Genomic DNA, 24678 nt, shown 5'->3' with positions numbered 1-24678 from the left:
CATTTTTCCCCCAAAGTTTATTCTTATAGAATAACAATTCAATATTGTCTTCTTCAAAATAACCTCCCCGAGAAACCACATAGTGCTGAAGACGGTTCTTCCGGTCTTCGTAGGAGTGCTGAAACTCGGTTGCTGAAATAGCTTCAGCTGGTTGGTTACAGCAGCTTGAATGTATTCGAGTGTCCCAAAATGACGTCCTTTGAGGTGATTTTTCAATATCGGAAAGAGAAAAAAAGTCACAAGGTCACAAGTCAGGCGAATAAGGAGGCCGAGGAGCCACATGAATGTCTTTACTGGCCGAAAACTCGTTTATTGTTAACCAGGGCCCTCTATAAAATTCTGCCTGCCGAAGTTTGTAAATGTTTTCGTTGCACTGTGCCCAAGTCTGGAGCAAAACCTTATAGCACACCGTTGTTTCAAACTGGCGTCATTCATTTTTAGAACATACTAGAAAAAAAAACTGTTTAACGAAAGAAAAAAAACAAAATGACTCTTAGCGGGTTCAAACTTGTACTGAAAGTGTATAACACGTTCATCTGTCACCTCTTCAAGTCCCGAGTCCCCAGCGTTGCCAGATCGAACGCTACGTTGCCAATCTCGTTACCTACTTATTTACACACCTCGTACTACTGAAAAACATTTGCAACTAGAAAACTAATACATGTCCTGTTCGATATTTTCCCTGCTAAATCATTTTATTCTATGTAGCCTAGGCATGAAATTAGAGATGTTTCACGTTTTCAAAATAATATGAGATACAGCAAGTTGTTTCATTCATTAATTTTATTCATTTAATATTTGTCCATTGGGTTACACAAGTGCATGTAATTGCAGATTTTTTTAAACAAAATCTAATAAACATTAATAAAAAGAGTTAGTTCATCATAATGTAAGAAAATTGTTTATTTATACTGTTGAAATTAGATGAGATTTTCTCGGTTTAGCGAATCCCGTGATATGAAAATTACATTTAATATTAAAGAGTCAGTTTTATAGTGTTGGGTAACATTCACTACATTTTCCCCTGAGCTGACGGACATTAAGGTTGTAACCGACTGTAGTCAAGCGTACATTTCTTGCCCTTGTGATGTACTGGAGCAAATCCACCGTTTATATCTAGGCTCTACAAATAAATTGTATTAGCGGGCCAAGCAGGTTAACTTTTATTTATTCTCAATTTAAAAAATTATCTTGTGAGAAATGTTTTGCTGAAACACGCGGATCTATATCACTCTATTTAAGTTTCTATCTTTATGACGTAAAATACGATATGTGTGTGTATTTGTTTAAACTACACCTGTTAACATACATGTATATATATAAATATTTAATTTACTTTGTTACTGCTGGTAAATAGTTAAGTAAAATAGATTTTACCATTTTTTTATTGCAAAATTTATATATTCTTGTATATATACCTACAAAACGCTTTCTTTTAAAAAATAGCGACGTTTCCTTACCCTGAAGTATGTGAGACACATATTCGCATACTCGCACACTTGCATACTTCACCTCCAGTTCAGACAGACTTTGTGATAACACTTCAGGGGACAATTGCGTATAAGTGTGTAACTTCAGGCTTAAAGCAGCTGTATTAGGCAGTCCAGCCTGTCTCCAGGACTGGCACACAGAAAGATTTTTTTTTTCTATACTTTTGAATAAGATTCATTTGGAAACCAGTTACCAAGAAATAGTTTGTAATACTACAAGAAAGATATTGTATTTTTTGTACAACACATTGCTATGGTTATTTTTGCACCTATTTGCGAGATAATAATGAGTGCTTCTTACAAAAATTGGCGCACAATTATATATTTTAATTGGTGTTTCGTTCAAGCATAATGTATTAAACAATGGAAAAGATAACCAAATATTCAATAACTGGACCTTTTTGTTTTGTTTTATTATACTAAGTAGTGTGCTCTGTTAATACTAGAAAGCTATTTAGGGAACAGTTTCCAAATAACTAACTATTGAAGATACTGGGATGACACAAAAACATAAATTCCTGGGTAAGAATCAGAACCCAGCATTACTGCAAACACTAATTTGTAGTAATACAGTTGTTTTCATGTAAATGTACAAATATCTGTAATTTACATCAATGCTTATGTTCCATTTACAAAAAATATAACAGTGCACTGCAGTATCTTGAGCGGTGTAAGTGATGACAGGGAGCCTCAATATTAACGGGGTCGTCTCTCAAAGTCCCAGAGAAATTCTTTATTCAAATACACTACAATATAGACTACTGCCTTGCTCGTAGATGCGAAGAGGCATGCGAAATGAAAAGCCAATGTTGCCCTTAGTACTCTTGTGCTTCTAGATCTTAAACCACGGAGTTGGTATGCTGTGGTGTTATTGAAGTCACCTTTTACCTCACCGTCGCTTTATTGCAACGCCCAAAACATTGCAGAAATGGCACTTCACCGTGCTTTTTGATTGTTTTTTTAAAGTACGAATTACAATTACTATCGTTCAATACAGCAATGCAAGAACTAGACTTCACCCTATGTTCTAAGCGTCCCACAAGCATGGACAGGACCATGGGCTAACCAATAAAAAATGTAGTATAATACCTGCATGGTCACCGCCCAATCAGAGGGCAAATTCAGAGGGTCCTTCTCCCTTCTCCCAATTCTGATAAAAAGTTGAACTGAGTGTAATGACTAGAGATACGGAAATTTCGCGCATTCATTTAGTCGTAAGTTAGAATGAAAACCTTCGCACTCTCGCACTGTGTTCATGATTGGACCGCAGTTGTTTGCGGACACGCCCCTCTACGACCATGAGCCAAAGATGCCCGGCTAGGAGAGAAGTAAGCGAATCAGCTGGTGCCAATTAACAAGTATAAAACTGTTCTCACTAAGAAATCAACCAATGGATAAGCAAAACATCGGTTTAACACACCTATGACTTTGAATTCTACCCTGAGCAGTGGCGGATCCAGGATTTTGGTTTGGGAGGGGCTTGACCCAGCTGAGACTAGGCTTTATCAAGGCAAACACTAAAACAATAGTGGACCCAGATGCTTTTGGAGGGGGCTTGAGCCCCTTAGCCCCCCCTCTGGATCCGCTACTGACCCTGAGGCCAGACGAATTCGCGAAATTCCCGGGTCTCTAGTAATGACGTCGGGCACGCGTGGACAGGTGGTCGGGGCGTCACATCTCGTCGCGCGGCCGCGCCCAGTCGTCCAGGATCAGTGCGGCCGCCTTCTCGCCGATGACGAGGCAGGTGGCGGCGGTGTTGGCGCTCACGACTGCCGGCATGACGGAGGCGTCGGCCACGCGCAGCCCGCGCACCCCGTGCACGCGCAGGCGCGGGTCCACCACGGAGTCGCCGTCGGCGGATGGCCCCATGCGGCAGCTGCCCGCCGGGTGGTACAGGGTCGTGGCCAGCTGCCTCAGCGCGCACCTGCCGCGTCACACCAGTCAGGGGGACAGTCACACACTCAGTGCCGTCTGCTCGGCGTGAAGGCCGGTGCTACCGTTGCTACGGCAATCGGGGCCCGTGGGTCCAGGGGCGTAGCCAGGGGATGAGGGGGGTTTAGGGGTTCAAGCACCCCCCTCCCCTTTAGCACCAAATCTTTAATTAATTTCTTATTCATCACTCAAACAAATTTCAAAAAAAAAATTTTTACCATTACAATATTTAAATTTAAGTACCGAAAACTGCTAAAAAAAAAAAGCACTATTTTACATCTTAGAATACAAATTTTTCCGGGGGAGGACCCCCGGACACCCCCCCCCCCCCCGCTTTAATACGGGGGGGGGGGGGGGCGCATGCTTCTTAACACCCCCCATACACAAATCCTGGCTACGCCACTGCGTGGGTCTAGGGGGGCCCCCGCGAAGGAAAAAAAAAAAATCAAAACAAAAAAGTAGACTATTTTAAATAAATCATGGAAAACGATTAAACAGTTATGCCTAATTTTCAGTACCTAATTTAGTAATATGATTCGGAATACGCTGTGCATACAGAACGTGTCTGAATCTACAACTGTGAGTAACAAAAAACCACCACCATCCGACGTGACACCGTGTTGACAGTGCAGATCACTTGCACTCGTTTATTTGCCATTATATAAAATACATTAACGTTGACAATATAAACACTGAATTAAAACTAGTTTTAATGTGTGTTTGAAAAATAATATTGTGATGAGGTTAAAAATTGATATAACTAAAGCAATATATATGTAAAGACCAACAATTTTTGTTATCTTTGTTAGTAAAGGGAAAGGGGCCCATCATGGCTTCCAGCAACGGGGCCCACAGAATGATGTGGGGGTCCTGTACGAGGGAGATGTGTTTTCGAGGAAATTCTCCCTGGACTAAGTTATAGGGTAAATTACTATTCGTTTCCACTTTCTTCTCAGCAGAATGTAGCGTTAACTCACTTAAACACTGTAATTCTGCTGCAACATAACACAAATGTAATGTCAACTTAATAGAACACTGTAACTTTATTGCAAGATCTCAGATATGGCACATTAACTGTCTGAAACATTTTAATTTTCTGCAACATTACAATAATGTAATATTATCTTACTGAAACCTTTGTAATGTGTCGGCAGTATTACATAGATTTAACACTTAATACCACAAAAGTAGTCTATTGTAATACTCCCTGAAACATTACAGAAATGTAACTCCTACTACATAAACATTTTGAAATGTCTGCTGCATTACAGAACAACATTTACTTATTAGAAAATTATTACAGCTTTCGAATTGTTTCGCCATCTTTCACGCTGTATAAGTTAGACAGTTAAATTTCGGGTGTAACATAACTTATGTTTAGACTTTATGAGGTAATTCGTTATAATAACCTACGAAAAAGATGTATCCAGAAGGAATGCTGGCAGGAGGCGTGTGAATGTGTCTCAGGCGACTGCTGTAGTGCAGTACCGACAGGGCTGCATAATAACGTAACGCCAAACACTGACAAGAGCGCATGTGAGAGGCAGTAGCCGCTCCTGTTGACTCCTGGAGCCAGCGACGTGTGCAAGGCGAACTCACCAGTCGAGTTAGTGCACGCCAAAACAACCGCAGACAATGAAAGAATAAACTCACAAAAAACCTAAATCAGCTGATGCCAAACAGATAAACCTAGCAATGAACCTGAGTGTGCTGTCGTGGTGGTGTTGTCCATAATACCTGTTCAGGTTCATCGTTGGGTTTATATGTTCGACAACAGCTGATTTGGGCTTGTTCTCTGTGAGTTATGTTTTCATTTTTACTTCTTATTATGTATTCATGAATTTTTTCCCCCATGACATTCAGTGCAAAACTGCAATGGCCCATGTCCAAGAAATTTTATTAAATCGAATTTCCCCATTGCATGAATCATTTGAAGAACGTAATGATGGTGGAGTATTGCAAATAATGCAAAAATTGATACTGGAAATGTTGGCATTTCGCTTATAACGTCAGACATCGATCCTAACTCGTTTTAAAACTATAATTCCGTGACACAAAATAAGAATAGTTTTTTAATTGATAAATCACAATATCACAGTCAATTTGGCTAAAATAGCAAATAACTAAAAAATAATATTGTTAGCTAATATTGCTCTACATTACTACACTCTCTCCCTCTGGCAATGACTAGCTTATCACCCTATCACCATATCACACCACATTGAAGTTTTATTCGATAAGCATTCATCCCTGATCAAAGTGTCGAATTATCGGACATGCATAGTGGTATACAGCATACGCTGAGGGGAAATGAGAGGAGGGTAGCATACATTATGAGTCATTTGGGTTAGTCTTCATCTGCATCACGTGGCCCCAGGGACGGATCTAATATTTCCTTCACCCAGAGTAAAAATTATCTTTAGCCCCCCCCCCCCCTTTTTCCATTTTTAACCCTCAGCCATCACTCAAAAGCAGTAAACGTACCATACATTATTTGTAAATTTTACGTTAGGTTTTATCAAAACTGGTGCACGCATTGCCAACAAGGTTGCTGTGGTGTAAACGCATCTTTCAAATCGCATTTTAAGCCCGGGCCAAACATTTACACGTCCTGCTATGAAAAGTAATGGAACCAGGGATGCCGTTAGTGGGCCCGAGTGTTAGTATCGAAAACTGCGTTAACGGAGTGAGGTGGGGGCAATGGGAAGACACCTGACTCGAAATACAGGTGTCCGGGTTCGAATCCTGGTCATTTCATCCTGACTTCGGCTTACAGCAGTTACCTAAATCACTCCAGGCGAATCCTGAGAGGGTTGCTTTGTACACTATATGGCCAGTTCCTTCCCCAATCATCCCTTATTTCTCTATTTGTCAACTATACCGTACAACCACTAAGTGTATTATACTGTTTCCAACCTCGTTTGATTCAACTCCACAAGTGTGTCTGGCGGGTTAGAAGATATCAGGGCAATCTGTCATTCAGTCTAACAAGAACAATTGGGAATAAGTATGGAACATGGAAAGTTTTACAGCTTATCTCAGCAACGATAAATGCTGGGTTTAAAAATAATATACGCAATGACGCAATAACGCAGAAATGCAAGAAAAGCTTGAAAGACCAAGATGTGACGAAACCATACCATTTAAAATTTTAAAAGAGTATAAAACAAAGATCTTCCCGGGTTTCTTTTGATAGTTCATGTTTATCTTTAAAACATATGAAACTGTCAATAATTTGGTTTAAAAGTATATATTATTTTCTTTTAATGTACAAAAGGTTAAATAACTTAAACATGGTGAATACCGTTAAAAAAAAAATCGTGGTCTTCTATGCACATACGTTTTAGAAGTTTTCGGAACACTTCACTTCAAAAACTAAAGGCAAAAACGCAAGCAGAACCGCAAGAATTTAAAAGTTGGTTGATTTTGGGTTGCGTAAATGCGTATTACGTAGTTAGTAAACGGGTATTTCAAAACCTCGTTGTTTAACTTTTTGTTTGCGTCTTGAGTTCTTGCGTTCATGCAATTTTTTTTGCGTAGTTTATAAATCCGGCCAAATTTGTAAAAATAAAGAAAATGATTATTAATGTATGTTTTTTGGTTTGTTTAATGGGTTTTACTTAGAATGATTATATAGAGAGGCAACTGTACATCTAATGGGATACGATGTTACCGACTCGGTGCTCACGAATTCCAGTCATGCCGGGGTGCTGGAATCGAACCCACGACCCTCGCCACACGAGGACCTTGGACGAAGTTGAGGATTCCTCAAAACATTTATAACACGACCTGCTTCGAGCAGGAATGTGACCAGGTTCCCCATACACTTTTAGAAATTACAGTAAATTTACAAACTTAACAACGAAGGGTTCTTCGTAATCTCACATAACTGGATCTTTATAGAAACGACTCGACGAGTTATGTTCAAAATAAGTGAACTCAACAGCGGTAAACTTACGAAAATAACTGTAACTTAACGAAGATCTCTGGATAATTGGGATTAGCCCCCACCATATTTGAAGATTTTCATATTTTTTTTGCTATAATTATAATTTTGTATCATTTATCCCAAATGTTTTGGCATGCAAAGGCATAAACCATCTATCCCAGACCTTGTATACCTTGTTGCAACCACATTTTTACTGACAGGCTCTAGTCTAGTCAAGTGCTGCAAGATAATTACGTTTTACGAATTACAGCTTTCATGATAATCGCACCAGTTCTCACTAGTGAAAGCTAAGAGATCGTCCATTAATCACGTGCGGCTCGAAAATGGTGGGGGGGGGGGGGGGTCGGGAAAAACCACTAAATATCACAAGGGGGAGGGGGGTGTAGAGAGATATCACGCGTATTTATTTTTTTCGCCCGATTTCTGCTCAACCGAAAAAGCGACGCGTGACCTTGACTCGCCGTAAGTCAGGCGACAATATCCCCGCCCGCCACAACATGAACCACACCCGGCTCGGCTTGCCAGTCGCCAGTAAGAAAGACTGTGATTTTGGCGCCGGATACACGCGTAGATCACATATAAATAAGCCTTTCCTTAATTTTTTTTTCCATGCCGGTGTAGAAAAAAAACCCTGCAACCTTAATGAGTGTCCGGACATTTTCATCACTGTGCTTAATTTTCCAGAATTAAATTAGATTATACCTATGTTTAAAGATGATATTATTCTGAAATTTTTAAAAATATTTTGTACCAAAAATATACACGTGATTTATTGTGGAGGGGGGAGGGGGGTAAGTCTAAAACCTCACCACAAATCACTAGAGGGAGGGGGGGGTTAATAATTTGCTAAATAAACATCACGTGATTAATGGCCGACCCCTAAGTCCAGGAAGGAGAGGGGCGACCCACCTCCAGTAGTCGTCGGACAGGGAGTCGGCGGGCGGGCAGGCCGGCAGCTCGTAGCCGCGCGCGCGGGCCCCGACGCGCGCGAAAGCCCGCGTGCCCGCCAGCCGTAGCACCAGCCTGACGCCCTCCAGCAGCACGTCCTCGTCCCGGGGGTGGTCGAGGTAGCGCGGCGAGATGCGCGGGGCGGCCAGCGGGTCGGCGCTGCTGAGGCGCACCTCGCCGCGGCTGCTAGGGCGCAGCAAGGTGGGCACCACCAGCAGCACGTCGGCCCTGCGCGTGGCCTGCAGCAGCTGCTCGGCCACCTGGCACACCACCACCCCTAGCCTCTACCACCACTCTTACCACACATGCGGGCCAAACTATCAGAAGCTGTGCCTGACACGCCAGCTTCTTGGTTTACTGAAATCTGTAAACCATGTAGTCATTGGCGTAGCTGCGTTCATAAAGTTCGGGGGGGGGGGGGGGGGGGACAAATAATGATTACGATGTCATGTAAACCGATTCCCCTCTTACTAAGACGGGGGGTTTCCGGGGGCCCTACACCGGAAAATTTTTGATTTTAAAAGTGCAAAATAACGCTCTTTAAGCAGTTTTCGTATCTAACCATTGGATACATCGATGTTAAAATTATTATTGTTTCCTTAAGTTAAATAATTTGAGAGTGAAGAAATTACAAATAAAGTTGGGCAGAATAATATTATAAAATAAAAATATCACGGTCTAGAAAGTTGGGGGGGGGGACAGTCCCCTCCACCCATAAAGTTAGGGGGACACGTCCCCCCCCCCCTGTTCCCCCCCCCGGTTCCTACGCCCCTGCATGTAGTAAGTTTGACTACTGAAATCTGTAGTCTACACTTGCCTGAAGAGAACCAAGAAAATCGAAACATGGATGCTTACATTTCTGAACCTTGAGCAGCCTCACGGTAGGTATAGGTGCAGAAATCTGGGTTTTAAAAACCACATTCCCACGCACAGTCGTGAGTATCGCACGGAATGCAACATGGTCTACAGACTACAGATTTCAGTAGTCAAACTTACTACATGATTTACAGATTTCAGTAAATCAAGAGGCTGGCGTGTTAGGCACAACAATGTGATACCTTTAATCATACCGCCAGAGAATTACATCTTTAGAACTATTTGTAGCAGTCGTTCACCATCAATAGCTAGGCATTCCATTAATTAAATATTTAATATTGAATAAAAATTTTAAAAAAAATACAAAAATGGTTGAAACAAAGATGGAGGCTTTCTGATAAATTTTCTTCGAAGAGAGAATTTAATATTATCAACAAAAAAAAAACTCATTCCAAATTCAACTCTTAAAAATTAATGTTTTTTTTTCTTTGATACATTTAAACATTTATTTATAAACTTGTGTCTAAAACTTCTGTTTTCTATGCATATACCTGGCAACAGGTCATGCTGAAACCAGGACAGTGCTTAGAGCAGATATCGTGCATTGGAAACAGACTGTAAATGCCCATTAATATGCACACTGGAATCTAAGGGCTATAAGTGGTGATAAGAATAAGCATGCCGATAATTGGAATCATCTCAGTTATACGTCTGCTCTTTAGAGTTAGAGCAGTGACCAAAGATATCATATACCTAGTCATAGTCTTGTTTTCAGCGCATGATGGCACCGTTGCCTTATGATTTATCAGAACTGTTAAAAGCAATATTGTAAACTTTAAATAGTGCGTTAGTTAACATTGTTAAATATTAAGAAGTCATTTATGTGTTAAAATACACTCGCACTGAAATATAAATCTCCAAAACTCCAACGTCATTGAAACACTGACAATCAGCGCGATTAGAGATTTCATAACCTCAACAACGTACTTAAAAACTGTGTCCATCATGACACGCGATTTTGACAGTTCTATTGGCGAACAAGCACTTCAAAAAATGTTCTGAAGTGCAGCTTGCGTGCACGGTCTATATCCTTGTTTGGTATCAGCACTATAGACGGGAACATATAGCAACGCCAGTCAGGAACATCGGGCAAGTAAAATTGAACATCGGTGTTATTGGTGTGTTCTAGAAGAAAACATGAGAGGACCGCAGTAGGGCTGATGGAGATAGAAGGAACGTGAAGAAATCGGAGAGTAAAAATTCTAAGCTAAGCAATGAACTTATCAGAGCATTGAAAACGGAAAAAAATTTGAGGATTAAACTAAGCAACCTGATGTGACTAAATTAAACCACACTGCTCTCTTAAATTATTTAGTTGATTTTAAATACACCTTTAACTTTAGAAAGACATTTATAGAGGAGAGTTGGATAAAACGGGGATGTTGGATAAAACGGGGAGGGTTATCACCAAAGTAGAACCGATGGTGCGATCTAGCGGGCGAATTTTTACTACGTGCTTGATACGCTATAGTGGCAGTGCCTGTAGTTAGAGTCGTCAATTTACGCAGCGCGCGCGGCTGAGAAAATTGTGTTGCAAACAAGCTTGTTTTTCTAAAGCTGGACTCCCAATCATCCGTTTCATCCGTCCGTCAATCACGTGACCTGTAGCCAATCAGATGGCCCGAAAAATTCCATCCGTCCGTCCGTCAAAACCTTGCCAAGCTTTAGCTTTTGACGGACCAACGGATGGTCCACCGCCTTGTTAAGTCGATCGTCTTCAATACGACTTTCCGAAAACAGTGTTCGATTTTTTAAATTTGCAATATATAGAAGGCTGTGTCGTATTGACCGATTATTATTGTCATAATAACGGTAAAGATTGCTTATGAGAATGAGCTTTTCGGAAGAAATGCTGATAAATTACGTCCGGGAAAGGGAGCATTTGTATAATATATATAGCAAAGACTATCGGGATAAGCAACTGAGGGAAAAAGCCTGGATAGAAATAGCTTCTCTCTGTTTCCTTTGACGCAGTAATAAAAGAAGCATAATTTTATTTATTGCTGGCATGACTAATATTTTTAAGACGGCACCCGTTTAATCCACTTGTCAAACCACGGTTCCCACCTGTAAACTTATTATCACATTAATAAAAACAAAAGTTAATTATCCCAAGTAAATTATTTTCACCAAAAGTTTACTTACAATTGAGAAAGTATGTGGCGGAAAGTTGTAGCACTGATATTTTAGAATAGTGACGGACGGATGGCGGATGGTTGAGAGTCGGTTATAATTGCCGAGAGAAAATAACGGACCGAAATTGACGGACGGACGGGTGACGGACGGATGAAACGGATGATTGGGAGTCCAGCTTAACACTTTGATTAATATTTACATCAAGATTGGAGCTCGTTTTTGGCATTAGTACTTCTGCATCTTTGAAATGTAAGTATCTTGAATTATTCTATTACCTTTTAGCTGTATAGTGACGGTGATAATTTATTTTCTATGTAATTGACTGACGAACGCCATCTTGATTTTATGAAAAGGACGGAGTTGGACAAAATGGGGAGGAGGCAGGTTGGACAAAATGGGGAGCCCCATTTTGTCCAACCTCCCCATTTTGTCCAACCTCTCCATTTTATCCAACCAAATACCTTTGCCTTATTTTCTTAAATGTGATAGGCCTAGTACGTTAAGATGGTTTTTTAGAGTTCATGTTTTTATTATTGCATACTTTTATTCACTTTAATTAACACTTATGCCTGAAAAATACAATAATATGTAATAAAATAAAATTCGTAAATGTTATTCACCTACATCGGAATTAATGAAGATATGGGGGTCAACAGATTTTTTATTTGCTCAAATTATTATATGGACCCCATCTTTCAATCCTTTATACATTTGGTGAGTTAGTATCAAAGAGTTTTGTAACAAATCTTCGATTTTTTTTTTTCAATAAAGAACTATTGCTATAGAAATGTTTAATATACTATTATGCCTTTTTTAAAATAAGACAAAATTGAAAGCAGTGTCTTACAAATTATTTGGTGAATCATCAAAGTCGAAAACACAGGACTCTAGTTCAAGCTCTGATGAAGAGAGTGATACTTCATGCTTGTATTGCAATGAACTTTTTTCCAGCTCTGTAGCCCAAGAAGGTTGGATTCAGTGTGTTCAGTGCAAAAACTGGGCCCATGAACTTTGTAGTGGGGTTGATGAACTGGATGATGTTTACTTTTGTGACTATTGCCATTAAAAACTTTTGTGAAAAGCAAAATACTTTTAATTTGGTTTGTTTGTATCAGTCACTTAGCACTTTATTTGAATAATTTAAATTTTATTAAAGATTTGAATATATTTGTAAGCGTTTTTTAATAAGTGTGTGTGTGTGCGCGCGCGCGTTCCCATTATAATTTTTCATGCGCTGTCACCCAATATAGCAGGCTGTGAAGTGCAAATTTTGGTTCATCAACTTTTAGTGAAGTTTGTAAAATATATTTTTGTTACTATTGACATTGAAACGTTTTTTAAGAATAGCCGATGATAAAAATACATTTAAAAATCGATTTCAACAAATACATTTAATATAAAAAGGAATTTTCCATCCTTAGTCGTAAAATTTATATTTTATATTATGATTAACTTAACTACAGGATTCATTGTATCTACTACCCCATTTTATCATACCGGTTGGACAAAATGGGGAAAAATACACTTATTTAAAAAATGATTTATTTAAAAAAAATTAAAGCAATAAAAAATTCTTTATATGAGTTATTAATTAGCAGAACATTTAAAGTTTATTTAGGGCTAGAGAAAATTCACTTCACAGTTTTAAATTACTCACAACATTCAATTTACTTTGCATCTCCCCATTTTGTCCAACTTTCCCCTAAATATATCAGTATATAAGGATACTGGTTGAACTTGAAGCTTCCCTCACATCATGAATGTTAACCATGCAAGAGTGGCAGGTACCTGCGGCACGAAGCCCGTGGCGTGCAGGAAGCCGCGCGCCAGCAGCTCGTCGCCGTGCCTGAAGAGCACGTGGTGGAACTGCAGGTCCGGCCGCCCCGGCGACAGCGACGAGCTGGCGAAGCCCTGCAGGTCCGTGGCGCCGATGTGCGCGAGCGGGCCCCGCCGGCGCGCCAGGTACTCGTAGCTGGCGTCCAGCAGGTCGGCGCGGGGCGACGCCGCGCCCGGCGGCAGCTCCACCAGCACCCCGGTGAACACCACGTGGTCCTGCAGGTGGTCTCCCACGGGCAGGTCCGCGAGGGGCGGCACGCCGACCTCCTGCAGGTGGCTGCGCGGGCCCAGCCCCGACAGCATGAGCAGCTGCGGCGAGCCGACGGCGCCCGCGCTGACGACCACCTCTCGCCGCGCCAGCACCGTCTCCAGCCGGCCGTCGCGCAGGAACTGCACCCCGGTGGCACGCGAGGCACCCTCGTCCAGCAGGATCCTCGTGGCCCGGCAGTAGCGCGCCACGTGCAGGTGGCTGAGGTTCCTCGCGGCCCCCAGGAAGGCCCGCGCCGCGCTCCAGCGCTCGCCGTCGCGCAGCGTCCCCGGGGCCTCGCCCCACCCCTCCCGGCCATCCAGCTCGTCCAGCTCCGGGTAGCCGAGCTCCCTCGCGGCCTCCACCACCAGCCTCTTGACGGGCTCGTCGCTGTTGAAGGGGCCGACCGGCTGCGTCTGCTCCGCCCGGCGGAACAAGGGCAGGAGGTCCTCGTGGGCCCAGCCCGGGTTGCCCAGAACGGCCCAGTCGTCGAAGTCCCGCGCGGTGCCGCGGAGGTACAGCATGGCGTTCATGGCGCTGCTGCCGCCCAGCACCTTGCCTCGCGGCCAGCGCACCCGCCCTTCCTGGACACGGGGGCGTCCCTCTGGTCACTCTGTAATTACTCTGTACTGCACGTTCGACTGGCCCGTCAACTAACAAACACCAGTCATGCAGCAACATCAAAGTCAACAGGTAAACAAAAAAAACAATAATTTTATTAGTGCAAAAAATATAAATACAGTATTACTGTGTGGTATGACTGTGTCACGGAAGCAATTAAAGATCCATCGTAATAAAAATTGAAGCATTGACACAAACGTTAACATTCGAGTCGTAAGCAATCGATTCACGTGTAACCTGACAAGCACTTTCTTTCAAACACAAGTACCTACCTAAATAATGTTCGCTTGGACTAGTGAAGTTGTGACGTGTAACCATGCTATTAAATTTTGTTATTGTTTAGCGTGACCGTTTCGACTCCACCTCCTCGACATAACTCGAAGTAGTATCTCTGAAACGTATTACCGAGTAGTTTTGTAGCTAACTAGGTATAGCTTTGGGTGTCCCGTCACCTTAAACCTATATGCATAACCGCCCGACACAAAACCCTACCAAACCAAACCAAACCAAACGTAGAACCAGCCTTCTATAGATCCGCAACCAGCCGCCCTCTCTCGAGGAGTCAGCTGTGGTGTAGCCCCGAGGCGGCTGAAGATATGCCCCGAATAAGCTGCAGGTGAACCAGGAAATGTCTGCTACGTGCACATCGCGTCAGCCAATCAATGGCAAGGAAATAAACGCTGGAAGCTTCGAGGACTGCCAAGTTTTCATGAAAGGCGAACCTCCTTGGCAGCCAGTGGGCCCGCCGAGCATCGACAAACAGACAGACACAGTGCATAAAGATGATGAGCGTAAGAATTCGAGGATCATTCGACAGGGAGTTCCGGAGACGCCGAAGTTGGGTCGAGATGTACGGGTGTCTGCTGCGTGACGGTACGTCTTGTCCTAAGTCTAGCTTGCCAAAAACCAAGGGGCCACAAGAAAAAGAAGCAGTAGTCACCTGACACGCATGGACTCCCTTTCTGGTGATTTCAATGTGGAATAAGAGAGAGGCATTCCTGGTTGTGCTCTCTAAGCCGGGAAGATGTGGGGGGGGGGGGGGGGGGGGGAGGAGGGGACAGTCATGTCACATGTTTTGCGATAGAGTGCACTAAGACTGTAGACATTTACTGTACAAATAATTCACTTAAGCATACTTATTTTGGTGTTTTCTGAAATAATATTTTAGCATGTAAGTTTTTATTGTAATTTTGACATAATTGTGATGAAGTTAAATATAAATCGATTAAACGCTTCATAAACAGATATTTAATGTAAGGTGTAAACTTTTTTTTTTTTTTTTTTTTAAGTATTAGATTGGGAATTTTCCGACAGCTCCAAAACTCTCATTGAATCAGTGCGTAAGAAATATCGGAAATGCACTATAGACGAGGTGCGACAACCAGAAATAGTACACTTCGAAACCGTTCGTAAAGTATTATTTTTATAAGTAAACATCTGCTATCTACAGATATTAAGTACAAATTAGGAAAAAAAAATGTTTCAAAAGTTACAATGCTTTGTTGTTTTGGCGATAATTTATGTATGGCTAAATCCCTGAAGTGCTTCTTGAAATTACTATATTTAATGAACGCAAACTTCTAATTTACCATCTTACAAGGGGAGGTCACGACTTGGGTAATTCACTTCGAGATGAGACTCGGGGTATTAGTAGCAGCCTATACGTTAAGATGTTTACCTTTTGAAATTATAAAGCGCACTGGCAAGCCAATTCCGAGGGGAAAAAAAGGCCTTTGACAATTAAAAAAAAAACACTTATATACAAGTTAAGTTTCAATTATACCAACTGCGCAGCGACCTGGGAGGTAACGTAATTACTTGCTTGCCGCACAGACGCTGGGGTTCCGATCCTCGCAGACTGTCACTATTTTTTAACAATTACAATTTTTTTAATTGTTTAAATTACTTACATTTTAGAAGGCTATTTTTTTTTCTCGTAATTGGCTGGCCAGAGCACTTTATTACTTTAAGGGGTGAACACCCTAAGGCTACTACTACTAATACACCGAGACCCAACCCGAAGTGAATTTCCAAAGTCGTGCCCTTCCCTTGTTAGCAACGAAAATAACTCTGGGGAAACATATGAATACAGTGTGGGCAACGATAATATATTTCTGCAGAGATAGTTAGGGGTTGGTCACATTCGCAACAGCACGCGCACGGCACACACACGAAAGTTTAATGTGCACAAACAGATGGCAGCTGCTACATTGTAAAATAGCACACGCACAGGTTAACCACACACGGGTTGTCCACAAATATTGTCGAACTTGAACAACTTTCTATGTGCTGTGTGCCGATTTCTGTTTGCGGTCGATCAGCATACACAAACTACTTCAGCGGCATGCAGTAGATAAGGATTGTTTTGATTAGTGCATTTCCAAAAATAAAAAGAACCACATTTATGTATGATAGTTATTTGCGAAACAATGCTTTGTGTTTTATCATTCCTAGTCGTTAAAAACAAAAGGCGACATTTAATGATTTTATTTAGGTAATCCTCTGCCTCATGTAATAAATAACAGCTGACAAATAATACATTTAAAACTAAAAATTTTCGACAGAAGAAAATGGAAAGGGAAAAAACAGTTTGAATCTTTCGAACCACTGTGTTTTGTAGGAATGTTTTTTCGACTTCTGTGTTATACGTATGCAACTATACTATTTGCATGGTGTTTGCGTGCTATAGTTAATTTGGTCTAGGCATAAAGGATGAGTTGTCCGCACATTGATGTTATAACTTGTACGCGTCAAGCATGGACTATGCATGGTTATAGTTCGCGTGAGTATGCTGCGCAGATGGAATTTTCTAGTCCATCATATAACGACTTAATTTGCCAGCAGATATGTCGACAAATGTGTCATGACGGACTGGAGCTGGAGAGTTGTCGGGGTTATAAGATTACATGTCGCTGGTGTGTAAAAGTTTCAATACAGTATAAATGTGTTGTATTTCATTACTAGCTAATGCCCGGTATGCGTTGCTAAGGGGTCGTCCATTAATCACGTGATGTTTTTTTAGCAAATTTTTAACCCCCCCCTCCCCCCTAGTGATTTGTGGTGAGGTTTCAGACAAACCCCCCCCCCCCCCCAAATAAATCACGTGTATTTTTGGTGCAAAATATTTTTAAAAATTTCGGAATATTATCTTTAAATATAGGTATAATCTAATTTAATTCTGGAAAATTAAGCATAGTGATAAAAATGTCCAGACACACATTTAGGTTGCAGGTTTATTCTCACTGGCAAAAAATAATAAAGGAAAGGCTTATATGTGATTTACGCATGTATTCGGCGCCAAAATCACAGTCTTACTAGCGACTGGCAAGCCGAGCCGGGTGGTTCATGTTGCGGCGTACGGGGATATTGTTGCCTGGCTACGGCGAGTCAAGGTCACGCATCGCTTTTCGGTTTAGTAGAAATCGGGCGAAAAAAAAAATACACGTGATATCTCTCTACACCCCCCCCCCCTCCCCCCTTGTGATATTTCGTGATTTTTCCCGACCCCCTCCCCCCCCCCCCACCTTTCGAGCCTCACGTGATTAATGGACGATCCCTAAGCCTCTTTCAGTTTTTTTAATTGGATTGAAGTAGGTACCTTTCTATATATGTCCCTCTATAAATATCACTATATTTGTCAATATATATCAATCTCTATATGATATAGACTATATCTCTCTATCTCTCTATCTATATGTATCTATGTTTCTATCTACAGCTCACTTTCTATCTCTCTATATATCTGTAGTAACTATCTCTTTTTCTCTATCTATATCTCTATATGTCTGTATATTCCCTTATATATCTTTATTTTTACAAAACAGAAGACGAAAACACAAAACTTTCATTTATGTATATTTTTTACCTATCTGTATTTTTATCTATTTTTTACCTGTCTCAGGTGTAACACAGGTATATAAAACACGCATGTAGCCCATTCTAATGCAACGTTGCGTCAAAATTTCAGAGCAATCTGAGAAGAAATTTCGGAGATTTAAGATTTTGAACGAACGAATGTAAAATTTTATTCGTGTGGATAAATGCATTTGGATACGAGGTGCGTCCACGAAGTGAGTTTCATACTCGTCTCGCAGCCAGCAAGCCTTACAGCGCGCGAGCCGACTGCGCGCACGTGATGGAGCAATGGCGTACAACCATGGGCGTCGCAAACGGAGGGGACGGGGGGGCGGGACAAGTCCCCCCAATAATAAAAGTCTTCAATTTCGTCCCCTCCAATAATATATTTAGTTTCGTAGTTATATTAAAAATATGATTTCTGTGATATAAACCATATTTTGCGCATGATGCATTTAGTCCAATCGTGGTAATGTGAGCACTTTTTAATTAGATCTTCGTGTAAAATCAAAATCAGGTCCGATACAGAAGCGCGACTATAGACAGCAGAAAGCCGAGACGAGTCGAGCCGATCCGATCAAGTGCGCGGCCTTCCATTTGATAGCATGGGTTCATATTACTGCCGTCTGCTGCGAGCCGAGCAAGTGCTATAATTAGAATATTTAGGAAAGAAAAATGCCTAAAAACCACCTTTTTGCACCTTAAAACCCCAAAATTTCCCGGGGAAGGACCCCCGAACCCCCCGCTCTTTTCCAGGGGATGGATATTCCTCTCAACAACTAAATCAATTGAAGTCCCCCCCCCCCCCAAAAAAAAATATATATATATTCTTGCGACGCCCATGGTACAACTGAGGCCATGCACTAACCGGGACTCCCCGCGTTCTCGCAGTAGCGTCGTCGCAACTGTCCGAGGCGGGGGCTCTTGTTCCAGCTCCCACCGACAGTGGTCAAGTTCATTTATTAGGCTACGCACACAGAGCACGGCGCCGATCGAAATGCATTGTCAGCTGCGCCAGGTCTTTGGGCCCTAACGTCGTGAGCAAGCCGATGGTGCGTCGCTGGTGCAAACTATTTTTTAGCAGGTTGACATTACAGGTGACCTCGTGGACCTCGTCAGCGTCAGCGTTATGAGAATACCAGGCGACGATGGTTGCCGCACAAAGGTCCCAATCCCAGGTGGCAAACTTCTGCGACACAGGTACTCAAAAGTTGAACACTCTGTATAACAAACGTCTCAATTCCGGTGGCGAGTCTGTTGAAAACAGCTGAATACTTGCTGCGTCTGTTTCAATACATATTGCCACGAAACTGTTTTGTGTCTGTAAAAGACCGCACGGAATTTTACTTTGTGGATGAGCCTCGTATATTACTGGTGGCCCGTTTGCTTTATTTACACGGGCTGTATTTGGCAGTTCTGTTGGCAGATCGAAAGCCGCGACGGCCTCGTGAGCAGAGAACAAAAAGCTGTCCATGTCACGTGTGTACTTAGTGCAATATGTTAGAATCAACAACAGCGCGAAGGCACGACTCATAGGACGCGACGCGACACCAATATAGCGCGTTATTGCGAACTTGCAATTATCAAGCGTAGGACGAAATGATTTCATATAAAATGTTTCCTTCCATTACATACTAACAACACACGACAGCCATCAACGATTGCCGGTTTTTTTTTTTTTTTTTTTAGTAGAATAGTTTGAGGAAATCTTGTTTAATTCAAATTTAACATCACATTGGGAAACATCTTGAAAAAAAACACGAATAGGTAATAACAGTATCGGTATTAATTACGATTTTTAACAATCACACGGAAACAAAAATCTAACGTTAATTTTAGTAACGTCACGCCCGCGACAAAATTGTAATATAGAAATAATTTCTAATCGATGTCTGTCGCGTCCGCCATAAAAGTCGCGCTCACGTCACGGATGTATCGAACGTGATTGGTCAGGAAAATACTCGCGTTCATACATCGCGCCATTCGCCGGGACAGTACGCAGAATTTATTTTCGAGAGTGTGAGGAGCTGCTGTTTGCTTTCGAATTCTTTCCTTTCGTTGGTGGGATTCAAGGGCGCAACAACAGGGGGGGGGGGAAGGGTATTTTGCCCCCCCCCCCCCCCTCTAAAACCTTGTAGTGGGAGCATACGGGGGCAAAGAAAGTGCTGTGTAATCAATTTTTAGCTAATAAAACTGCTTAAATAGCACCATTTTCCACCTTGAAATACAAATTTTCCCGGGGGAGGAGCCCCGGACCCCCCGCTTCAATAGGGGGTATCGATGATTCTTTATAAAAAGGTATATTGCCCCCCTTTTGGAAATTTAGTTGTTGCGCCCCTGGTGGGATTGATAGATTAGTTGAGGGGGAGGGGAGGGGGGAAGACTGGTACCTGCAGGCCGCCGTGCAGACCTTCCGCCGCCTCGGCGCGGTAGCCCCAGTCCATGTCGGAGCCCTGCAGCGAGAACAGCAGCCCCGGCACCACCGAGGAGGCCGGGGGCGCGCCGCCCGCCTCCAGCAGCGCCACGCTCCAGCCCGCCGCCGCCAGGCGCGCCGCCACCACCGCCCCCGCCGTGCCGCCGCCCACCACCACGGCGTCGTAGGCGGCGCGCAGGCTCGGCGCGGCGTCCGGGGGCAGGGAGGCGGGGTCGGCGAGCGAGCACATGCGCGCCGTCAGCGTGCCCAGCAGCTGCGAGAACAGCGCGAGGGCCGCCCCCGACACCTGGGGGCAGGACGTGGCGGCGGCGGCGGCGGCGGCGGGCTCCATCCCTGCAGCGCCGGTCGACAGCCTGGGGCGCGCTCGCTGCAACGACACACCTCCTCTCGGTGACCGCTGATGCCGCCTAGCTCCCTGCTGCGCCCATCCGTCTTCGTGTCTCCGTGTCGAGATCTCACACCCCGCCATCTTGGATTTTTACATATTTAGACTATTTTATAATTCTTAACTATTTATCCCAATTTTGCCAGTATATAAAACACAAATCATATATTCCAGACCATCTATACCAAGTATTTACTGACAGGCCCAAGCCTGCTAGTGCCGCAAGGAAACAACTTATTACTTCACGCGGGCAACTACGGCTATCATGATAACCACAGAAGTTCACAAGTGCTGACTTCAACAAGTAGCCGAAACTAATTCCTAATTTAGCACGGAAGCTTTATTGCAAGCGGTATCAAAATATTTGAGACTGCAAGATGGAGAAGCCAAAACCTCCCGCAAACATCGATTCTTCCATCTAACATGAACACTGGTCGTGAGTCCCGCGACCCGCTGTGGCTCAGTGGCTACATTCACTCGACTCCCTTCGAGGCGGTCCGTTTTCTAGGCGGCGTTAAGCCTCGGGTTTCGGGAAACGTTGCGGACGTTGCTGTGATTTGGTAGGTTTCCCTCAGTGTCACCCCGTCAAAACTTTATTCACAAGGCCATGCAATTTTCCACGAAAAGATTTTCAGACCTGATGCGTGTTAAAACTTTTCAGCATTTACTGTATTTCGTAGTTAACTGCGGGTTTATCTAAGGTAAAAGTTTGCTGTCAGCGCACCAATCACGATCATTCAGTGCGGAAGCAAACGCGTCCTGAATCGCCCGGTCAAATAGAGGAATATTTCACTGTTGAAATTCAATAGTTTTACGATGCCCTAATGATGTGTACTGAAATGAATGTATAATATAGTTTGTTTAAAGAAACCGCCAGTCCGTGGTTGAAGCCTGGGAGCCAAAATAAAAAAATGAACACTACGTTAGTATTTATCGCGCTGTGTAGGTATGTGTAGTTTTAGTTCGCCAGTTGCGACACTAACACACGAGCCGGTAGTACCTACTACACAACAATAGTGCGACGTTGTTTTCATTGTTACTATGGGTGGGTTTTCTGATAACATTTATAGAACAGAATGAATGCGTTACAAAAAAGTCTGGTAACATAAGTAAGGTTTCGAAACAGCTCAGACTTCACTTTCATTTCGCCTTAAATTTTTGTAAAAAATCTTGAGTGCTCCGTACTTAAAACCTATTTTACGTTTCTTTTATTACTCAGCGCTATAGTGTGACATTCGGTGCATGTACATAACCAGCAACTGTTAGGTTCAAACATCTATTAAAATTAATTTCGAAAGGTAATTAATTAAGCTGGCTTGTAATAACATTCCGAAGAGAACATACATGTACATGTTCTTGGAGGATTTCTTAATTTATTTAAATAACATTCCCTGTATCCGAAGAATAGCTTAATGGATCCCTTAGCTAAGGGATCCACTTAAAGTGTATCGTAGTGGACGCGGCCATCTTTGCATTGCTCCCGAATTCTCACAAGGATACATTGGCATCCCCACATACGTCCACTAAAATCGAGATCTAGTGATGGGACACTCACATCCACTAATGCATCCCTACATCCATTAACCTCGGAATCGTGTTTTATTTGTATATAATATTACTTTAGATTTTTGGCATAAGATTTGTTTAAAATGTTATAAGCATGAGTGATAACTCATATGGAGACAAATAAAAACCTTAATAAAGATTACCGAAACGCGAATTTTAACTTACAGGGGTAATTAATTCTCATTATTAGTATTTTAAATATTTTGAGATCCATAGCAAAAATTTTATTTTGATAGCTGAAATTTATAACAGTCAGGCTACATTAAATGTTTTAAATTGGTCGTTGTTATTTACTTTTTGCTGAATATTCGTAGATATCACGACTCAAAATGGCTACGTGCACATTAGTACGACTAACTGTAAACAGGCGGTGCTAGCAGTAAAAGTATTCAGATACTCTCCATCCATTAGAAATGCGTCCTCTACATTGTGGCTGCATTTGCTAAGGGACGTAGGGATATGTGTGCTATGGACGTATCACTATGTATTCGGATACAGCTATTGTAGCTCAAATAGATATTTATTCACTGTCAAAATGGTATAGAAAATTTAAAGAAGTTTCTTTAGGCATCCGGGTATCGTAAATAACAATGGCAAGCCGAACAACCTAATAAAATCCTCTTAAATGCACCATTAAATACGGAAAATAATAATAGCTTATTTTTGACCTTTATGATGCCTCTTAAGCAGATTAGTCCTGACCATCTGCAATTTTAAATCTTTTGATACCGCTTGTAATAAATCTCGAATGCTAATTTTTTCTGACATGGCATAGGACTTAGCTTTGACTACTTGTTGAGATTAGCACTTGTGAACTGGTTTGACTATCATGACAGCTATAGTCGCCCGCGGGAAATAATAAGTTAGTTATTTCCTTGCGACGCTTAGAGTCTAGAGCCTGTTAGTAAATATGTGGTTGCAACTAGTAAAGAAAGTCTGGGAGATATGATTTATCCTTGACATGTCAAAACTTGGGATAAATAGTTCAAAATTATAATTATAGCATAAAGAGGGGAAAATCCAAGCTGGCGGGGCAGTGAACTAGCGCCTACCTGTGAGCTGAAGGCAGAGTTCACTCCAGCTGTATTGCAGGCTCTGATCTCCTGCGCAGCGCCGCTTCTTGTGTGAGCGAAGCCAGTTTTCAGTGGTGCCAACAGTCCGACTTGTGACCTGGATCCCCTGCGCCGACCTGTAACCTAGATCCTGCGGCAAGATGCGCAGCCTTCGTCTTCCTCCTGGATAACGAGTACCGCAGCCGCAGCTACTTCCTGGTAGTGATGGGCAGAACGTTTATTTTTACCGAACCGATTCATTTGAATCAGTTCCATGACATGGTTCGTTCAAAAGATTCGTTCTTTACGTTCTCGTTCTTTTCATCTTTCTATCGGATGTGGCTCTTATCAATAGCCATAACTGGTTTATCCTTTTGAGTATTTGTTAGGGCTACGTCTTTGCGCCTGGCTGGATATTGTAATCTGCTCGGCTCGGATAGCTGAAATTTGAAACTAGATAATTACATATTAGCGAGTGTTTACAAAATTACATCAATATTGATCTAAATTCGACAGGTGAATACAATTTTAATATTACAATTTTGTCTAAATTAAAAAACCCTCTAAAATACACTTTTTCACATGTCTTTTTATGTATGTGATTTTTATGATTTATCACTTAATAACGATTTGGTTGTACCTGTTGTCTCGTCTCTACAAGAGACTTCAATGCTTGCATTACCGATAGCAGAGGAGACCTCGATACCTGCAATTACATCAGCTTTGGTGAATAAAACATTTTGTGAGCAATTTCCAGCTCCATCAGCCGTCACTAGCTCAACAACTTCGTCATCCCGTGCAGATGTTCCGTCATCGTCAACTGTGAAATCTCCAGCTCATGCGACAGTCCGGACCTCGTTGATTGAGACTCCAGCAGTGTACATCGGAAGTACCGTACTTTCCGAGCATATGATGGTCCATGTGAAAATTGTGGTGTAAATTTCACACAGAAAAGTATTTTGACTTGACACTGTAGAAGCAACGATTATTTACAAGCTGTAAATTGAGGAAATGATAGTAATGGCGAAGGATTTATAACATTTATAACAACTGCATCATCATATAATAATTATTCTAAAGTCTTATTGAAATCAGCTGCTGTTGCATCTTCAGCGGGGATGACGTCATCGCAAACTACAGCTATAGAATCGGAATATGGCGGTTCGCTGTTGTATCATTGCCGCTACTGCGGTAAATATTTTGAACGACGACGAAGTACACGAAACTACGAAAATCATGAATTCGTGGATTAGAAGCAATCTTCTGTGTGAGAAGTGTGGTTTACAGGTTACACGAAAATTTTACTTGAAACAACATTATAAAGTTTGTAAAGGTAGGGACCTGACGTCAA

At 42.2% G+C, this 24678-nt stretch overlaps 1 protein-coding gene across 1 annotated transcript; it reads right to left on the bottom strand.

Annotated features, from left to right (window-relative positions):
- Window positions 1-23407, bottom strand: LOC134541958 (glucose dehydrogenase [FAD, quinone]-like). The gene is made up of 5 exons (XM_063385716.1): window positions 23328-23407; window positions 20281-20691; window positions 13120-13998; window positions 8281-8579; window positions 1-3414 (listed from the first exon to the last, which is right to left on the bottom strand). The coding sequence occupies exons 2-5, from the start codon at window positions 20653-20655 to the stop codon at window positions 3162-3164; spliced, it is 1806 nt and encodes a 601-aa protein (XP_063241786.1). The 5' UTR covers window positions 20656-20691; window positions 23328-23407; the 3' UTR covers window positions 1-3161.
- Between the last annotated feature and the right edge of the window lie 1271 nt (window positions 23408-24678).

The sequence above is a fragment of the Bacillus rossius genome (genome assembly GCF_032445375.1).
Source record: "Bacillus rossius redtenbacheri isolate Brsri chromosome 4 unlocalized genomic scaffold, Brsri_v3 Brsri_v3_scf4_2, whole genome shotgun sequence".
In the NCBI taxonomy this organism is placed as follows: domain Eukaryota; kingdom Metazoa; phylum Arthropoda; class Insecta; order Phasmatodea; family Bacillidae; genus Bacillus; species Bacillus rossius.
This window is presented reverse-complemented; position numbering and strand designations above follow the sequence as displayed.

Coding starts and splice junctions, on each gene's coding strand:
- LOC134541958 (XM_063385716.1), bottom strand. CDS start 20,655: ATGGAGCCCGCCGCCGCCGCCGCCGCCGCCACGTCCTGCCCCCAGGTG. Junction 8,580..13,119: donor CCACGGGCTTCGTGCCGCAG/GTACCTGCCACT, acceptor GTGGTGTGCCAG/GTGGCCGAGCAGCTGCTGCA. Junction 3,415..8,280: donor CTGTCCGACGACTACTGGAG/GTGGGTCGCCCC, acceptor GTGACGCGGCAG/GTGCGCGCTGAGGCAGCTGG.